This window comes from Hibiscus syriacus, unplaced genomic scaffold, assembly GCF_006381635.1.
Source record: "Hibiscus syriacus cultivar Baekdansim isolate YM2019G1 unplaced genomic scaffold, ASM638163v2 tig00110548_pilon, whole genome shotgun sequence".
In the NCBI taxonomy this organism is placed as follows: domain Eukaryota; kingdom Viridiplantae; phylum Streptophyta; class Magnoliopsida; order Malvales; family Malvaceae; genus Hibiscus; species Hibiscus syriacus.
The window spans coordinates 126,646-147,785 of NW_024062775.1; the positions used below are offsets into that span (position 1 = coordinate 126,646).

Sequence of the window (21,140 nt, forward strand, 5' to 3'; positions counted from 1 at the left end):
ATTTAAGAGAAATTAGGGTTTACATATAAATATAATAATATTTTAAATATTTTTAAAAAATAAATTTAAAATTATCAGCTTGTTACACGTCTTAACGAATGAAATTAACATCGTTGACGGTCTAGACACCTAAAGTGTAGCGTTTGTAACGTTAGGCACCGAGATCATTCAAAAAATAGTTTAGGCACCTAGTCGTACAAAGCGCTATAATGTAGACACTTATTTTATATGTGTAATACCTGATTTTTGGCTGGTCTATTTTTTTTCAAGGCCCAAACTTTTTTAAAAGTGGATTTTGAAGCATGAAGCATGAAGCATGATCCACCTTGCAACAACTTTTAAAGTGAGATTCGTGTATTTTCAAGTTATGATGTCTTCTTGAAATATGATCGACTTTAAGTTAGCTTTCTAATTCATTTTGAAATGTCTCAATTGAACATCGAGAACTCAAGATATATTTATTTTAGCAAAGATAACACGTGCAGAAAATTGTATATGAGCCCAATACGAGAATTTTAATTTATTACGAATTTTTAATATTTTAATGAATATTTGTAATTAAATTCATCGTTATACTTTCCATAATGTATTTAGGATAATTTAAGATTTTTTTATTATTTTAAGATTTTTTTCTTTTAATTAATGTATCTAGCATTAATTAAAATATGCTAGGGTTTTATCATTTAGAGCTTTTGGAACTTATAAATAGACACTCGTCTGATTTAAATGACACATTATGTTTTTTGGGAGAGAGGAAATACTTTAGTTTTGGGGAGAAAAAGAGAAGAAATTTTGGGTTTGTAATTGGAGAGTAGAAGTAATAAAAGATAACTTTTTGTTTCAAGGTATTTCTCTTTTTATTCTTGACTTTTATTTGTGATTATTTCATACGTTATAGTTTTGTTCTTTTAAAAAATTTATTGTAGAAAAGAAACTGAAGAACAAGGAAAATGATCTCGAATACATTTTTTTTAAAAAAAAATCTAACATTTCTTAAGATTTCTCCATGAAAAACAATTATTTTTTTAGGTCTTAGCCATCTTATTTTAGTTTTTTATTTATATACATATTTATGTTATTAACATTAATTATATATATACACACACAAGGTAATTCTCTTTTTATTCTTGACTTTTATTTGTGATTATTTCATACGTTATAGTTTTGTTCTTTTGAAAAATTTATTGGAGAAAAGAAACTTAAGAACAAGGAAAATGATCTCGAATACATTTTTTTTAAAAAAATCTAACATTTCTTAAGATTTCTCCATGAAAACAATTATTTTTTTAGGTCTTAGCCATCTTATTTTAGTTTTTATTTATATACATATTTATGTTATTAACATTAATTATATATATACACACACAAGCACACACAATTTTTATGCACTTTATCTTTTCATATCTACTTCTATTTATATTTAGTATATAATATATATTTATTATTAAAATATATATTTTTATATTATTATATTTATTAGGTATCATATCACATTACTATATACATACTTTTATATATTTTATTTTCATTTACTTTTTATTTATTATCACTTATTGTTTCCTTTTTTAAAATCTCAACTTTTTATTACTTTCTTCATTATATATATATATATATATATATATATATATATATATATTCTATTATTTTATATTAATTAATTTTAATAAATATATTTTCTATATTTAATGTTCATATCTTTTAAATTCATAATTTATATTTATGATTTTAATTATTTATTTATTCTCTTAACATTTATTCACATTATAGTATATACATATTTTTACTTATTTTATTTATCTCTATTTATTATTTTTCTTTTATATTTTCTCTTTGATTTTTTATTATATATATATATATATTTACTACTTTATTAGATTTTAGTAATTTTGGTGTTTATAACTTTTTTGCATTCACTTTTCACATTTTTTATTTACTATTTATATTTTTCATTTATTCCTTTAATTTTAACTCTTTCCATTATAGTCTTACCATGATAATGGAATTGATTATTTGATTTGTTTCTTTAATTTTTTTATAATATTCTACGAAGAATGTTGTTTGATTGCATGATATCTTTATTCATTCTGATAAGTATGATATCCTCATCCGCGTCACTCAACTTTTTTCACAATAAATTAAAAGACAATGCACATTTAATTTAAATTATAAAAGAGAGTAATCCTAATCCACTTGGGTAGTTTAATTTGATAATTTAAAGTGAACATGTACCCTCCAGTAAAACCATAAAAAATATGACAACTTTTAAAATTGACCAGGAAGGTATAAAGGGAAATATTCTCGCATTTAGATTTATCAAAAGTGAGTCTCTCGACCCTACTCAGAGGTTAATTTCGATACTTATAAATATTTGAACATCTCCTATATATCTTAAAAGCCTAGTAATTTTCATTAATAAGATTTTTTTTTGGCAGAACTTTAGGTAAACGAATACAATGATCATAATATTTATTGTTTCCTTCCGAATAAGGGAAAATCGTCACTCTACCTTATATTAGGTGGTATTTCCCTTTGGTTTGAAACCTTGAAATGTTAGCAATTTGACTTTAAATTTTTTGAAAAGAAAATTAGTGATTCACAGCTTTAGTTGGAAATAAGAGGGATGCCACTCTACTTTATATTATGTGGTTAATTTTCTCCAATTAAATGCACGAATTGTTAATTTTCTCTCTAAAATTTTAATTAGTAAAATAGCATTGTATTTGTTTAACTAAAAAGGGGTCATTAATTAAATTAAAATTGGAATTCGTAAGTTCCATTGCAAAGACAATAATTAATCGACTAGGTATCAATTTTCGGGCGGTGTAGAGTGCTAATCATTCCCCACGCGTAATCAATTTTCAAAATTATTAAAATGACAAAATTGTAACACCCCCAACCCGTATCCGACCCGGATACAAGTCCGAAGTGTCACATTGACTTTTCAAACATTTATTCGTATAAAATATTGAGTAATTTAAACACATTTATAACATTCAACTTATTCAAAACGTTTACAAAACTATTCAGAGTTTATACAATATATTCTTTTGAATACATGCCAACTAGAACTTTATATATTAAAGTACATATTAATCACCTCTTTTCTGATCTGACATTGAGTAATGAGAATTGACCTGTCTTACTCCACATCGCTCTTTACTCTTCTCCATACCTACGTGTAAATCACTTACACGCTAAGTCGTTGACTTAGTGAGGCATATAAAACATATAATAAAACCACAAACCATTTCATATAACATAATACATACTTATACATATATCATTAATATACTTATCAGTACTCATATCATTATTACTAATTTCTTTCTATCATGTAAGCATATATTGAACCTTTCTATACTCACCATCGAGTATCCATGTCATTTCACAACAAATCATATATATAGTATCATAACAAGTTATTTATTATCTTTAAAGCCCTTGCATTAGCCCATGTATACATTTGAGAACTTAAGGTATGTGAGTACATTGAGGTTGTGCACTAATGTTGTCACCACAACTTGTATCAATTCCCTCATGGGCCACCGAACCTTAGTTCAGTATTCATCCCGAAGGACCAGTCCATAGATCCCGAAGAACTTAGGTAAACAGTCCATATGTCCGAAGAACATAGGTAAACAGTCCATATGTCCCGAAGAACATAGGTAAACAGTCCATATGTCCCGAAGAACATAGGTAAACCCTCGACCCTTGGCATGCCAACTATACCACTAGTTCTCTTATCACATAACATGGGCATTAACATTCATAACAGTTCAATTTACTAATTCATATCCTTTCTCTTATGAACATATATATTTTCTTTTCAGTCACGTACCAAATGTACATGTAATCATTGATCTTATAATCACATGTTCATTCTCTTCGGTCACATACCATATGTATGTGTAAACATATATCTAATATCATATAACACGCATCACAAATGCATGTATTCACATAAATCATTTCTTATAGCTTTATTCATATCACATATTCATATAAGCTCATATCTTATTTCACATATACTTTCCATATAACTTATATATCTCATAATCACACAAATCATAACATTGATCACCAATCAAATAACATTTTAGGAGTTACTTCTTACCATAGTAACTCCATCACTGGCTCATCGCAAGCCAAATGTTTATTCAATAATATAAGTACAAATTAAATTGCACTCACCTAAGCTTTGCTTTGATTCGATTATAATCCTTCAATTGATCCGGAACGGGATCACGTTCTATATCTACATCATCATACATAGATCTATATTAGTATTATAACTAATATACTCTAATGGTTCACTCTTTAGACTAAGAGAAAATGACAATTTCATCTTTCAATGAATGTATGCATCGATGCACTATTGATGCATCGGTGCATAAAATGCATTCGATGTTGTATTATTACTGGGATGCATCGATGCACTACTTATGCATCGATGCATGAATTGCATTCGATGTTTTTATTTTAAAAGAGTGCATCGATGCACTTCTTGTGCATCGATACACCTTCAAACGATTTCTGGGTTTTAACCTTGATGCATCGATGCACTATGAATGTGCATCGATGCACTCTGCCCAGAACCTCTTTTGAACCCAAAAATCATCCACTCTTCACTCAAATGCTTCATATTTCATCCTCTTTCATATTCCTAACTTTCATATACATGTTTAAACTCATTTATAATCAATTATCTCGTCTTTAACCTTAATATCCTCTCCTCTTTATTAACTTCAAGAATCATACCAGATTTTTAACATGTTTTAAATCTAATTCTAACACTCCATATTCCTTAATTAGATTGATGACAAGTCAAATTCCTTCTCAAAATTCACTTACTAACTCTTTTCTAGAATTTCCTTAAGAAACTCATTTTCTTTAATCTTTCATAACTTCTTTATCTTTTGATTTTAGGACAACTTAAGCTTTCCATAAGCTTAAGTATTACCTAATGATCAAAACCCACTCTTAAAATTAACAAATAATCAGCTAACAAGGAATCTTACCTTTGCAAGCTTGGCTCTTCTCTCTCTCGTACATGAAGAAGAATAATAAGAAGAAGATGATGAAAATAATATCTCTTCATCCTTATCCCCTCTAACATATATATCCTTATCATATCTATTTTTATTCATTTATTAGTTAAATGACCATTTTGCCCTCTACTTCATTTGATAATTACTAACAACTTTTAGGATTTATTTCCAGATAAATCATTGAAACTAATCCATTCTTCTACTTTAATCACCAAATTTCTGAAACTTTACCATTTAGTCACTAACCCATAGTTTGGGATGTTACAAAAATATACTTTATGTCACACCCCAATTTAGGGGCTAAAAATTAAGAAATTATAAAGTATTGGATTTAATTGATTTTTTGGAAGAAAATGATGATTAAATTGTAAAATTTTAAAATTGACATATCATTTTAGGAAGTGCAGGAAATTCAGTCACTAAACTCATAGTTTAACCATTTTTATTTTGGAGAGAATTATAAACCCCCTTTCCCCGTATATTTTCTGCAGATTTTCCCCATTTCCCTCTCCCCAGTCAACGATTTTAAACTCTGATCTACTCACCGTCCGACCTCCGTTCGACGAATCGAGACCATCATCGTGTTCGTTGTCGACCGATGAACAAAACCCCTCAAACCTCTCGTCGTGAATCGGCGTCGTTCATCGTTAATTTCAACCGGATGGATCGTCGGTTTTAACTCAATCTTCGTTGGTTTTTCGTCGATCCGGCCACCCGTTTTCGACACCTCCTGCACCATCGTGTTTCTTGCATCGTTCCGAGTCTACCGATTTCCTCCGTGTCTCTATAGTCGCCGACGCGTGGAGGGTGAGAAAGTCAAAGTTTTTGATGTTTCAGAATCGAGCTCTCCACCGTTCAAAATTGTGAACCAAGCTTGGTAAGTGTCTCAAAATGCTTTAAAATAATTTTTAGAAATTTTTCGGGAATTTTTCGACACCGTAGCATTGTTCACGCGCCCCCACTACGAGTGGGGGAGCTTCGAAAACTGTTGGGACAATTTGACCCAGTTTTGACCCGACCCGTTTGACCCGATCCGACCCGTTGACCCGACCCGTTAACTATTGACGGTTGACCGTTGACTTTGACTAAAAAGTCAAATTTTTTGAAAAGTCATATTCTATGTTTTTTTGACGTCCTGAGTCCGATTCCGAAGTTCGTTTTTCAAAATTCAAACCCGAAAGCCTCGAAATTGTAGTCAAACCCATTGACTTTGACCAAAAAGTCAAATTTTTCGAAAAGACATATTTTATGTTTTTCGACGTCCTGAATTCAAATCATAAGTCCGTTTGATCAAATTCGAACCCGATATGCCGATTTTGACTGATTAATCACCCAATTCGATCCGTTTTTCTTAATTAAGCCCTGTTTTTAATGAAATTTCAATTGATATGCATCAAAGGAATTATTGGAAGTTGATTTCAAGATCGAGGGTGTTCGAATGGAATTTATATGGTAGATCAGTATGGCACAAAAATTGAGGTAATACATTACTACCTCTTTATGCTTTATAGAACATATTGATAATGGAAAATGCATGGATTTATATGATTGGGATATTATGTTTGTTTGATTATGGATAGTCTCGAACCGAATACGATTTAAGCGATAAATTATGAGATTACTTCGATTAGGTGAAATTACAAAAAATATCCTTATGTTGTAAAAAGACAAGAATTGACTCTGGAAGCTGGATAAAAGTTTTAAAGACATATTGATCTGATGAAACTACTGATGTGTGTAGAAAATACTAGCTTTGCTTAGAAAATTTGGATAACCGATTTCTAAAACCAAGATGACATGTACAAATTACTAGAAGTTTGATAAGGAATAATTTCAAGTTCAGAGATTATCTGGGAAAAATAATTAACCTTAGGATCTCCAAATTATATTATCCTTGTTAAGAGTTTAACACCGAAATTATCTGGTTATGAAATTACGAAAATGCCTTGAGAGGTAAAAATAGTCCAAGCTGACCCTGAATGAGAAAGTACCCTAAGATTTCGTAACTAACCCGATAAATTACGGATTTAATTGTTAAGATTCTGTCTTTGTATAGAAAATTCCTGATAACCTAGTTGTAACTTCTGAGAAGGCAATTGATCTGAAAATCTCTAAGTTGAGAATAAGTTATCGAGGGTGCTCTTTTGTCAGGATTGTTCGGAAGGACTGGAAAAGATGATACTTTTGAAATAAATAATAAGACCGGACGGAAGGAAAGGATTGAAATAATATCTGTAAAATAACTAAATTACCCCTAAAGTGTAAAATGACCAAAATGCCCTAAAGTGTATAATGGCTTAAAATATCTCTAAACCTTTAAATTTCTAATACCCACATCTCTGAAATGAACTGAATGGAAGTATTGTACGTGTCTGAATCGTTGAAACGACCAAATTACTTTGGAAACTCTGAAGTGATCAGGATATACTTGACTAATAAATGAACTTAGCAACTTCAATGATTGAGAATTAAGTAAATGATTTGGATAAGTCTGGAAACTCTGATGAACTTACATGATGTACCATCCCTATGGGTTATGAACCATAAATCAAGTAAGTCGATGTGTCCTGATACAGTTGAAACGTGGAAATGGAATAAAGTCCTATGGAATATATGTTTGTCTCCTTAAGATATATTCATCGATGATTCTAAAGATGATCTATGAACATGAATTGTTGGTATTAAAGAGTGAATACACTAGAAGGGCAATGAATTGACCATTCAACAGGCATTAGTTTTAGGAGTTGTTCAGCTCGAGTTGTTCGATAATCTGATAGATTGACACAAATTATAAGTTCCCTAAATCTTCGTTTCTCCCTTTTCAACTTAAATCATTACGGTCATATATGAAAATACAAGTAACTCAGATGTAAAGAATTCTGAATACCCCATTAGGTTCAATTGGACTAAAATCCTGTTAATTAAATACATACTCCTGAATACCCCGATTGTTGGGTAACAAAATCACTCTCAGTAAATCTGAATCTAGAATTATTTTCTATAAAGGTTCCTAAACACTTTCTTGACACACATGAATCATAGTGTGATTTTAAAGTATCAACCTTAAATGTCAGATTAGATCGGTTAGCAATCGATTCCCTTCAATAGGATCTCGTTCCTTGAATTCGATAAAATTACATCAATTTCATGTTATCTATTTTGATAACAATCAAGTGTCTCTGAAAAATACTTGGATATTCTAGTGTGTTTCCATATGTACTACATGACGATTTTATATGTTTTTAAATGAGTTTCAACGAAATTATTGATTTATTGGTTTACGAACCATGGCAACATGTTATATGTTTCCGATTACGATTTTCACAAAAAATATGAATTATTCCTGATTTACGACATCTTGGAATCTACTGGTTTTATGATCTATAGTTACCTGAAATATGTTATCGGGTCTTGTTTTCACTGGAAAATATGATCTGATAAATCATATACTGAACATTTTTATGAGACAATACTCGATGTTCTGAATACAGTTTATTTTGATATCTGATTCACCATATATTTCAGATATGGTTTCTGGTTACGGTATTTTTGTACCTGATTTCTAAATATGAAACAATTTTATATTTTAATGGATTAATTACCGTTTTCACTCCAATACATACATGTTTATTATTGTCATTGGGGGTATGATTGGAGGAAGTATTTCAGCTCCTCTGCTATGTGCAAGAGTAAGTCCTTACCGTTATCGCATGCTCCTTTGCTGTGTGCAAGGGTCAGCCTTACAGTTTCCCCAGGTTCCTTTGTTGTGTGCAAGGGTAAGCCTTACAGTTTCCCCAGGTTCATTTGCTGTGTGCAAGGGTAAGCCTTACAGTTTCCCCAAGTTCCTTTGTTGTGTGCAAGGGTAAGCCTTACAGTTTCCCCAGGTTCCTTTGCTGTGTACAAGGGTAAGCCTTACAGTTTCCCCATGTTCCTTTGCTGTGTGCAAGGGTAAGACCTTATAGTTTCCCCATGCTCTTTTTCTATGTGGAAGGGTAAGACCTTACCGATTTTGCATGCTCCTCTGCTTTGTGCAAGGGTAAATATGTTTTAAACTGCTATTGTTTTAAAAAGATCTGTATCTTTTCACTGGTTTTGGTGGGAACACACTAGATAACCTATTCTGATCTCCTGAACTTAGTCATCCGAAATATTTCTCTGAACTGAAAGCTCACTGTCTGTTACTACCTGAAATATTAGTAGGATTTTCCCTCAACATAAAGATTTGTAGATGTCTAAACCGATAAGGAAATATATGTTTATCTGTATTTGCACATTCTTCAGCATCATCTGGTAGTTCTTTATTACTGAGCTTTCCAAAGCTCACTCTGTTACTCATATTTTCAGGTTAAAAGAAACGTACAGTGCATCTATCGACATCAGTAAAGAAGTTCTTCCGGCGTTGCTTGCAGAGTATGGTACATGTGATTAGAGGGCATGTAATTGTAATTTGTTTTATATACGAGTTTGAAAATCTGTTTTATTTATGTATACTGATAAATCATTTTATAAGTTACATGTTTTAATAAAAATTTTAAATTTTCCGCTATTTTTACAGTGGGTCGCTCCGGTGGCCCTAATGTGACACTCCAGATCGGATCTGGTTACCCGCATCGGTATGAGGGGTTACACTTTAGGTGATCTAATAATATATCAAACAAAGATTGATGACCAAACCACATTTTTTATTTTAAATGTAAAACTCAACTTTAGTAAAAAAAAACTCTAGAATTAATTTTTTGATTTATCCGGATGTTATGATAATTAAGCTATAAGTTAATGTGCCCAACTTTTATCACTATGATGTATGTTAGTCCTAAAATTATAATGTAGAAGCATTTATGGTAACAATTAGAGTTTCTTGTTCTTAGACAGGAACGACTTTGTCACCTCCCAAATATTTTGATATAATAACATTTTAATTTAATTATTAATCAAATAATATTAACATTTTATCTAATTTTTAATATAAATGTTTAATTTTCAATATAAATTTTAATAAGATTTGACTATTATTCGTGTATTGATGTAAATATGATGTAATCTTCGAAACTATGTTATGAGTATCCACCTTTCACCTACACCTCTTTTTTTGAAGCACCATTTTTACGCCATTTTCTTTCTGTTTCCAAATTTCTTCGTCTTTTTAACAATTTTAAGTTCTTCTTTTAATAAATTTGTCGGCAAATTTAGAAAATAAAAAGTTGAAAAGTTGAGACAAAAAACTTTGAGAATATTATTTTTCGGTAAAATGTAGTTTGAGAATATTAAAATGAAATTAATGTTACATAGGTGTTTGAATTTTTTAGATATTTAAAAACAACGATTAGTATTAAAAAGTAATCACCAACACAAAATCTTATTTCCATGACCAAGAAATAGAATTCAATTAGTATAAAAAGAAAAACCCAATTTTTTAAAGAAATGTTTCTTGATGGCCGAGTAGGATCAACGGTTAAAGCGAAGAGAAACCGACTCACCTCTATCATCCCACGGTTCACAGTTTTTCGTTAATAAAAAAATATTTGAACCCCCAATCCCCGGAATGGGTGGTTTAGGGTTCTGGATTCCCCTATTTATTTATCCACCTCTAAGGAACCTTCATTTCTCATTCTTCTTCTTCTTTTATCACTGAAATTCTCCCTCAAGCGTCTTCCTCCCCCAAAGAAAACAAGATGGGCAAGGGTCCTGGTCTTTACACTGAAATCGGCAAGAAAGCCAGAGGTATAAAAATACGATTTATTTTTTTTAGCAGAAATTTCGTATCTATTTGAAGCTTCGAAGCTCTAATATTTATTTTTATTTTATTTTTTGGGTTTTATAGACCTTCTTTACAAGGACTATCAGACTGACCAAAAGTTCACTCTGACTACTACCTCTCCCACTGGAGTTGTAAGTTCTTAATATTTTTTCTTTTTCTTTGGGGGTTAAATTTTGGATTTTTATTTTCTGGATTTATCTATTTTATTTTCCTCTAGATTTTTTTATTTAAGGAATTGATTTTAGTTGCTATGCTCTGTGAGAACCAAGTTTTGATTTTTTTCCTGTTATGATATTGTTGAGATTTCTTAGGTTTCTTTAGCTTGGTACAAAAGGCATGTTTTTTTATTTCAGTGAACCTGAATGCTGTTTTTGTTTACATTTTGAATTTATTTTTCTTTAGGTTTTGTAGGAACATTTTTCATGCATGTCTTATGGTAAGGTTATGTTAATTACGAAAAGAACGAATAATTTAAGCTGGTCTTAAAGTCTATTATATAGATGCATCTTTTTGACTCTTATATATGTTTTGATTTAGTTCATTTCTTGCTATTATGTTTTAGGATTTTAGCATGGTTATATCATTCTTTTGACTTCAATGTATTCTGTGAGATGCTTGATTTCTTGAATTTGAACTAATTCTTTGTTCTTGGGTTTTCCCTCTTTATCTTTAGGCAATCACCTCCGCTGGAACGAAGAAAGGGGAACTCTTTCTAGCTGATGTTAACACCCAGCTGAAGAACAAGAATGTTACAACTGATATTAAAGTGGACACCAACTCCAATGTAAGTATTTTGTCTGTTTTTTTTTATTTGTTGATTTGTAGTTTATTTGATGTGTAACTTGGACTGCTTGGTTACAATTTCTTTTTAGTGCGTGAGATATGATGTTATTTTCTCAATTGGTTTTACCTTTTCCATGCACGGATTATCCCCTCTACTTTGAAACATGTGTTTTAACCAGGAGAATGTGTGCTTGATAACATCATTTAGAACATAATATAACTGGATCATGATGTAACTTTTGGGGATCTAATCTCTTTGGTAGAAATGCCATGCAAGTAAAGGATCTCTTTGGTTGAGTTCATAGTTTCTTTCTTTTTTTCCTTGTATTCCTTTGCTAATGATTTCTGTGCATGCCAACTTTTATAAGCTATGTTGAACATTATTTGTTGTACTAAAGTTTGCATTTTTCAGCTATTTACCACCATAACGGTTGATGAGCCTGCACCTGGGCTGAAGACAATCTTTAGCTTTAGAGTCCCTGATCAGAGGTCTGGAAAGGTACACAATTCTGTCATCAAATTTCAATTTGTAACACCGGGAACTACCATTTTGTTGTCTTTTAGCACGAGAGCTTCTTGCAATTTCCTCTAAGCATTGGTACAGCTTCCTGATGCTGTTGGACTTGTCTATTTTCTCTCCATGTATACCAGATTGAACTCCAGTATTTGCATGAGTATTCTGGGATAAGCTCAAGCATTGGATTAACTGCAAACCCAGTAGTTAACTTCTCGGGTGTACTTGGGACAAATGTTCTTGCATTCGGTACTGATATCTCGTTCGACACAAAGACTGGAAATTTCACCAAATGCAATGCTGGATTGAGTTTCACCAATGCGGATCTCACTGCTTCACTGGCTCTGTATGTGATTATGTTTCTATGTACCTTTCTAAAGCTGAACATTCGAAGAGTATATGTCCCTATCTTAATACCTTGTTGATTGGTGCAGGAACGAAAAGGGTGACTCTGTCAACGCATCCTACTATCATATTGTGAACCCGTTTACTAACACCGCTGTTGGTGCAGAAGTGACCCATAGCTTCTCTACCAATGTGAACACCATCACTGTGGGAACACAACATGCATTGGATCCATTGACCACCGTGAAGGCACGGGTGAACAATGTGGGCAAGGCGGGTGCTCTAATCCAGCACGAGTGGCGTCCGAAGTCCCTGTTTACAGTTTCTGGAGAGGTGGATACAAAGTCGATTGACAAGAGCCCCAAGGTGGGACTTGCTTTGGCACTTAAGCCTTGAGAACTTATTATGACATAATGAGCTCATTTTGGTGAAAGAGTATGGTAGGCTTAAGAATTTTCTGTTTATCGACTTTGATGGTGTTGCCATCCAATATTCCTTTATGCCAATGGTTTTTCATTTTAGAAAATAATGAAGTGGAGAAAAATAGAGGCGATATAACTTCTTTTAACCATGTCTTGTTTTACATATCTTTTGAGGTATTTTTTTTTTTTGCATGAAACGTGTTAATAAGCCGATCATCATTGTTTCTCTCATTCCCTTTATCGGATTTTTCTGTTTTTTTTTCTCTTCTCAAAAGGCTGGTTGGTTGGATCTATTATTAAGCGATTTTTAATAGGTGGAATTGAGAATATTTTTCATGTTATCAAGTTTTGATATTTTCGATGATATAGTAATCCGTAGTAAGATTGTATGGTTGTTTTTAGAAGATGCAATTCCTTCACCGTTAAACACCCACTTCGAAGGCATGGCTTGGTCCAAATTTGGCATTTACTTTCCTATTGAACCTGAAGGAATGTCTTGTGTCTACGAACAGATTATATTTTGTTTAATTGGAAAATTTTATGTTTGGATTAGTTTTTATCTTTTTGAAAAAGAGAGAAATGAGTAGCTTTTAATACCACATTGGCCTTGACATGCTTTCTACATATAGATAACCAATTCAAAGCTTTAGTAGGTTGGTTTTCTCAATGGAAGTGGATAATATTACTCTGTGCAACAAATGAAAGAATTACGGACAAGTTGTTTCATATAAAATCTAACAAAAGGAAAATCCAACTGTTGGAAGGCATGTCCTTTGTTGAAAATGGCACAAGTAATACGCTACATTAATTCTTTAAGCATTTTTGTTCCTTTCCCCCTCCCTGTGACTTCATTAGCAGCCCGTCGTATGTGCAGTAGGGTGTAAGGCTCAACTACTCCCAAGATCTTTCGCCGCTGGTATAAATTCCACAAAAACAATGATTATTAGTTTATGGAAAAACATCAATTTAATATACTGGTATTATATTACTCAGATTAACTAATTTTTTACAATTTAATCTACTATTATATTATAAATTGACAACCTGTAGATGATTGAGGAGCAACAACAACGTGCATGGCGGAATTGTTTGGAGGAAGATGCAATCGAAGCGGATAAAGCTTGCCGTTCAAAGGGTTTCGCGAGCAAATGGTGAACTCCTCATCCACACCTGTCTCCTCCTTCAACATCTTCTTCAACCCCACCACCCCACTTCCTTTAAACGTGAAGCTTCGCTCTACGACCATCGCATCAACATCACCATTTTTATCGACCACTTCGTACTTGATTACCCTTCCTTCAAATGCCGCCAGTGAACCTTCTGTTGAGTTATCAGGCTCTCAACGTAAATAAATTCATCGATTAAACCCAGACCATGTTCATCAAACCTCAAGTGTAGACGCTATAGGTCCCCTAAGTGAGATCTGTGAAGGTGAAGCATGATCATCTGAATTTGATTCGATATTGGTTTTATTGATTGGATGCTGCGAAGACGATGTATCCACCGGAGGAGGCAGAAGACGAGGCAAAGGTTCGTCATCCCGATGTTCTAAAATCTCAACGTTCCAAAGAATCCAATCTTGTGTGATGGATCGATGAGGGATATCATGCGTAATGTGACCCATCCACGGCGGGAACCTGCCGTTGGCGCGCAAATACTGGCCATAACGCGTCTTGAACCTAACCTGAACGCCTTCACTAAGGGCCTCCCATTCAACTGCAGATGTAAGTCGTCTCGGCAACATTTGCAACACCCTTTTCCCTCGGAGTCCGATGAGAAACGGTATATTTGAAGCAGTTAAGTATTTTCCGTGACAACTTCTGAGACGAATATGGAACGAACTTGATTCGGGGAACTCCACTGTCCACCGCGCATTCGTCGATGATCATCTCGATCTTGGCCGACGGTTTCTTGTTCATCGTTGGCTACTAAGAACTTGTCGTGGTGGCTACATAAATGAACAACGCTAGCTTTCTCGAAGATTTACATGGCTACCACTCTAAATAAAATATAAACAAACATGCAATACTGTTAAAAGTTAGTTTCAAAGTTTGGCAACCAACTTTGAAAAATGATTTTCAAAGTTTGGTAAATGTTTTTTTGAAAAATGTTTTCAAAGTTTGGTAAAGTTTGATAAATGTTTGTTGAAAATAGAATGGGTAAATTCACTTTAGTCATTGCACTTTAGGATATTTTCAAATATTTGTCCCTAAGTTTCAACTATAAATACCCTAGCTCATTTAGCTTCAAAATCATCCTAAAATCCCAAATCATTTCTTTCTCTCAATACTAGAGAGCTTTCTTGTGAGTAGTGTGTTTTGTAAACACCTGTAAATTTTCTCTCTAGTAAAAGATCTGCAGCAGTCCGGAGACGTAAGCAAAATTGGCTGAACTCCGTTATCAATTTCGGGTATTATTTTTCCGCTTTTATTTCGCATTCTCACTAATCTGGTTATAGGAAAATTACTCGTACTCTGTTAATTTCCCAACAATTGGTAATCAGAGCTTTTGGTTGTGAATTTTGTCAATTTTTTGCGAGGTTAATATTCACATGAATAGTGAATTTCGTGAATAGTGAAATTTTGTCGGCGATACAAATTTATCGACGGAGGTGTTCTAATACACGGTGGTTCGCGAAAATTGTCAGAACGATCCAAAGAAGCCAGATTCGAGTGGGACCGATGGCTGCAGACGAAGGGAAGGTGAAAATTGAAAAGTTCGACGGTGCGGACTTTGGCTTTTGGAAGATGCAGATTGAAGATTTTTTGTACCAGAAAAATCTATATCAACCTCTCAGGAAAGCAACCAGAGGGCATGAAGAATGAAGACTGGGCTCTTCTCGACAGACAAGCCCTCGGAGTTATCCGAATGACGTTATCCCGCAATGTTGCTTTCAACATAGCAAAGGAAAAGGCCACGGAGGGTCTTATGGCAGCTCTCTCCAGTATGTATGAGAAGCCATCGGCCTCAAACAAAGTTCATTTGATGAGGCGATTGTTCAATTTGAGGATGGCGGAAGGGGCATCGGTGACTCAACACCTAAATGAACTCAACACAATCACAACCCAGTTGAGTTCCGTGGAAATTGGATTCGATGATGAAGTTCGAGCTTTAATTCTCTTATCATCTCTACCAGACAGTTGGAATGCTATTGTTACAGCAGTCAGCAGCTCGTCGGGAAACAGCAAATTAAAATTCAAAGATGTTCAGGATCTGGTATTGAGTGAAGAAATTCAACAGAGAGAATCGGGTGAAGCATCAACCTCCTCAGCCTTGCACACGGAGTACAGAGGGAGAACTTCAGAAAGAAATTCAAATCGTGGCAGATCCAAATCCAGAACGGGAAAATCAAGAATGGGAAAGAAAGATTTTACCTGTTATAACTGCGGCAAGAAGGGCCACTTTAAAAAGGATTGCCGAGCACCGAAGAAAAATATCGGCGCACAGGAATCTGCCAACGTGACAGAGGATACAGGTGATGCCATGATTCTAAGCGTCAATAGTCCGATTGAATCATGGATCTTGGATTCAGGAGCATCTTTCCACTCCACCCTATGCCGAGAAATCATGGAGAACTATGTCAGTGGTGATTTTGGGAGGGTTCATCTAGCTGATGATGAAACCTTGAAGATCGTCGGAAAAGGAGACATCCGATTAAAGCTGCCAAACCAGACCACCTGGAAGCTGGCAGGAGGAGACATATTCATGGCCTCAAAAGGAATTTGATTTCTGTAGGACAACTTGATGGAGAAGGATATAGTACAACCTTTTCAGGCTGTGAATGGAAGATTACCAAAGGAGCATTCGTCATTTCTCGTGGTAAGAAAACTGATACTCTCTATATAACCTCAAATTTAGAGAATATCATTGCAGTAGCAGATGCTGATGGAAAATCAAATCTATGGCACCAAAGGCTTGGCCATATGAACGAGAAAGGGATGAAGACACTTTTATCAAAGGGGAAGTTGCCGGATCTAAAGAATGTAGATGTCGGACTATGCGAGGATTGCATCTTTGGCAAACAAAAGAAAGTTAGCTTTGCAAAGATTGGTAAGACACCCAAGGCTGAAAAGTTAGAGTTGGTTCATACTATGTATGGGGACCATCTCCAGTTCCATCTCTTGCAGGCTCATTATATTATGTCACCTTCATCGATGATTCTACAAGGAATGTGTGGGTTTATTTTCTGAAGAAAAATCAGAAGTCTTTGATACCTTCAGAAAATGAAAGGCCATGGTGGAAAATGAGACTGGTCTGAAAGTCAAGCAGTTGAGGTCTGATAATGGAGGAGAGTAAAAAAATCGTTGATTCAGAGAATTTTGCGCAAACAATGGGATCAAGATGGAGACAACAGTTCCCATGACACCGCAACAGAATGGCGTAGCAGAGCGCATAAATAGAACTCTGAATGAACGTGCCAGAAGCATGAGGATATATGTCGGATTGCCCAAATTTCTATGGGCTGAAGCTATCAACACTGCAGCTTACCTGATCAACCATGGGCCCTCAGTTCATTTGGATGGCAGAATACCAGAGGAAGTTTGGAGCAAGAAAGAAATAAATCTTTCATACTTAAGAGTGTTTGGTTGTATTTCTTATGTATACATAAACTCTGCTGAAAGAAGTAAACTTGATGCCAAGTCCAACAAATGTGTCTTTGTTGGTTATGGTGGTGATGAGTTCGGCTACCGGTTTTGGGACTATGAAAATCGGAAGATCATCAGAAGTAGAGATGTCATATTCAATGAGAATGTGATGTACAAAGACAGTTAATTGTAGAATCAAGCAGCTCCAATACCAAAGCTGAAACAAAGGAATTTGTTGAGTTCGAGGAGATTTCTAGAAATGATGTTCAGATCAGTCCTGAAGCAGTTCAAGAAGAACAAGGCACACTGAAACTAAGATGCTCCTCCAGAATTCCTAAACTAACCCAACGTTATTCGCCTTCTTTGCAATACTTGTTGCTGACTGACAATGGTGAACTAGAGTGCTATGATGAAGCAATGCAGTGGAGGATTCAGTCAAGTGGGAGTCTTCCATGAAAGATGAGATGGACTCGCTTATGTCAAATTAGACGTTGGAATTAGCTGAATTACCACCAGGCAAGAAAGCACTCCACAACAAGTGGATTTACATGATCAAGGAAGAGCACGATGGGAGCAAACGCTACAAAGAAAGATTGGTTGTCAAAGGTTTTCAGCAAAAAGAAGGTATTGACTACAATGAAATTTTCTCTCCAGTTGTAAAACTGTCTACAATCAGACTGATGTTGAAAATTGTAGCTGCAGAAAATTTACATCTTGAGCAGTTAGATGTAAAGACAGCTTTCCTTCATGGTGATTTGGAGGAAGAAATCTATATGAGGCAGCCAGAAGGCTTCATAGAGGCAGGCAAGAAAAACCTGGTATGCAGGTTGAAGAAGAGCTTGTATGGTTTAAAACAAGCTCCTAGACAGTGGTACAAGAAGTTCGATAGCTTCATGGGTAGTAGTGGTTTTACCAGATGCCAAGCAGATCATTGTTGCTACATCAAGAGGTTCAACAATAGCTTCATTATTTTATTGTTGTACGTTGATGACATGCTCGTTGCGGGCTCAAACATGCAAGAGATTATACACTTGAAGCAAAAATTGTCGAAGCAGTTTGCTATGAAGGATCTGGGTGCTGCAAAGCAGATTCTTGGGATGAGGATCAAGAGAGACACAAAGTCGGGGACTTTGATGTTATCATAGGCTGAGTACATCAACAAATTACTCTCCAGGATCAACATGCAAGATGCTAAACCAGTAAGTACACCTTTAGGTGTTCATTTTAGACTCTCCAAAGAACAATCACCAAAGACGGAGAAAGAACGTGCACACATGGTAAAGGTGTCGTATGCCTCAGCAATTGGAAGTCTGATGTATGCCATGGTATGTACCAGACCAGATATTGCTCATGCAGTGGAGCCGTTAGCAGGTACATGAATAATCCGGGCAAGGTACACTGGGAAGCAGTCAAATGGATCCTCAGATATCTGCGAGGTACCACAAACAAAGCAATTTGTTTCAAAGGTGGAGATACGATATTGACAGGCTATGTAGATGCTGACTTAGCCAGAAATATTGACATCAGAAGTAGCACTACATGGTATGTCTATACTCTAGGAGGAACTGCAGTGAGTTGGGTTTCTCAACTACAGAAGATAGTTGCTCTCTCCACAACTGAAGCAGAATATGTCGCTGTTACGAACCTAGCAAGGAGATGGTTTGGCTCCAAAGTTTCTTGGAAGAGTTAGGCAAGAAACAAGAAAACAATGTCTTGTATTGTGACAGTCAAAGTGCTATCCATCTAGCAAAGAATCTGTCTTTTCATTCCAGGACGAAGCACATACAATTGAGATATCATTTTATCCGATCTCTTCTGGAAGATGGGATTTTGAAACTTGAAAAGATTAGTGGAGCTCAAAATCTGGCAGATATGTTGACAAAGACGGTGACTACGGAAACAAGACCAAAAATACTGCTGCATTGATCGAGGTGTAAAGACAGATTAAAATTAGTCTTCAAGTGGGAGATTGTTAAAAGTTAGTTTCAAAGTTTGGCAACCAACTTTAGTCATTGCACTTTAGGGTGTTTTCAAATATTAGTCCATAAGTTTCAACTATAAATACCCTAGCTCATTTAGCTTCAAAATCATCCCAAAATCCCAAATCATTTCTTTCTCTCAATACTAGAGAGTTTTCTTGTGAGTAAGTGTTTTGTAAACACCTGTAAACGAACAACGCTAGCTTTCTTGAAGATTTACATGGCTACCACTCTAAATAAAATATAAAAAAACATGCAATACGATCGATTAATAAAAAAAAAGGGATTTATAAGCAAATGCAGAATTTCAAAGTTTTTTATTTTATATAAAAGAAATTTCTTACCTGAATCTAATATGATCAAGAATAACAGATATTGGTAGGCAGAAAGGAAATTGAGGAAAGCTTGATGGGGAACGAGTTTTATATTGTCAATGAAGAGATAAGATACACCAAATTTAAGCACCCAAATTTAAGCAGCCAAAATTCAATGATTAATAGGCAAAGCAAAATCAATGTCCAAGAATACTATTTTACGTTCATTTATGTGTCTAATGTTTAAGGAAAATAGTTTGTCATATGTTCTGACTAATATTTTCATATATCTTATATACATTTTATTGATAATTTACTTTTATATTTTTATAACTTTATAAATTCATCCTTCTTACCATTTTAAAAATTCATCTCACAACATAAAATTTTAAGTTTATCCCCATTCCCCATTTAGTAATACTTGAAAAACCAATCAAGTAAGTGCAATGACGTAGCAGGTAGATTAGTCACATTATTATTCTCTAAATTAAATTATATATTTAATATTTTAATTATTACTTTTATTCCGTTTTATTCATTTAATTAATTTTTGAATCATACTTAAATTTAGTTTTGTTTCATTTAAAGATACGTTAGATTAAAGTAAAATTTATATCTAAAACGACAAAAGCTAGCTAGTTTCCATTCATGCATGTTGATTTACCTATTACGAATGGCTTGGAATGCGAGTTTCAATGTCATTTAATTTAAAATTAAATAAAACCATTTGTTTAATATTACATGGTGCATGGGATAATTGTCATTTGGTCCCTAAACTATTAGATTATTTACAAGATCAATCCCTAAAGCTCAATTATAAATAGGCTTAACTATTTCATTTGAAATCATCTCAATCTCAAACTCTCTCCCATTTGTTCTATTTGGGAATTCTTATGCAATTCCATTTGTTTGTACCATTTTTGGTAATAGTGAAGTTATCATCCAGTGGTAGTGCCCGAGGAGTAGACAACATTTCGTCGAACCTCGTAAATTCTACGTGTTCTCTCCATTGTTTATTTTAATCGTTCAATATTGATTTTTCATTGGATTACAATACTCAATAGTTTGATAGATTTGTTTGTTGTGTAAATTTCGGTAATTTTGATCTTCATATTTTAATTCAGATTTGAAGCTATGTTCGTGTGGGATATAATCCAGTTTCCCCAACAATTGGCACCAGAGCTTCAGTGACACTAATAGAAAAAACCCTTTAATGACGCGCATTACGCATCATCTATGGGTGCAGATGACACACAAATGCGTGTCATTGAAGCCAACTTCATAAATCTCAGATGACACACAATTGTGTGTCATAAATCTATGACGCGCATTTATGGCGCGCATTTATGACGTGCATTGCACGTCATTAAAGCCCCCGTCATAAATGAAGA

General features: G+C 34.1%; 1 protein-coding gene and 1 pseudogene across 1 annotated transcript; one reads left to right on the forward strand and one right to left on the reverse strand.

Annotated features, from left to right (window-relative positions):
* The first annotated feature begins 10,589 nt into the window (after positions 1 to 10,589).
* LOC120130822 (mitochondrial outer membrane protein porin of 34 kDa) lies at positions 10,590 to 13,011 on the forward strand. Its single transcript, XM_039147978.1, has 6 exons — positions 10,590 to 10,769; positions 10,870 to 10,937; positions 11,480 to 11,590; positions 12,002 to 12,088; positions 12,241 to 12,449; positions 12,538 to 13,011. The coding sequence occupies exons 1-6, from the start codon at positions 10,721 to 10,723 to the stop codon at positions 12,842 to 12,844; spliced, it is 831 nt and encodes a 276-aa protein (XP_039003909.1). The 5' UTR covers positions 10,590 to 10,720; the 3' UTR covers positions 12,845 to 13,011.
* A 746-nt stretch (positions 13,012 to 13,757) lies between these two features.
* LOC120130960 lies at positions 13,758 to 19,690 on the reverse strand (annotated as a pseudogene).
* Positions 19,691 to 21,140: the final 1,450 nt, after the last annotated feature.

What these genes read in the sequence shown, in the direction of transcription:
- LOC120130822 (XM_039147978.1), top strand. Translation starts at nt 10,721, where the DNA reads ATGGGCAAGGGTCCTGGTCTTTACACTGAAATCGGCAAGAAAGCCAGA. An exon ending in AATCGGCAAGAAAGCCAGAG is followed by an intron (nt 10,770 to 10,869) that starts GTATAAAAATAC and finishes TGGGTTTTATAG; the next exon opens with ACCTTCTTTACAAGGACTAT. An exon ending in CTACCTCTCCCACTGGAGTT is followed by an intron (nt 10,938 to 11,479) that starts GTAAGTTCTTAA and finishes CTTTATCTTTAG; the next exon opens with GCAATCACCTCCGCTGGAAC.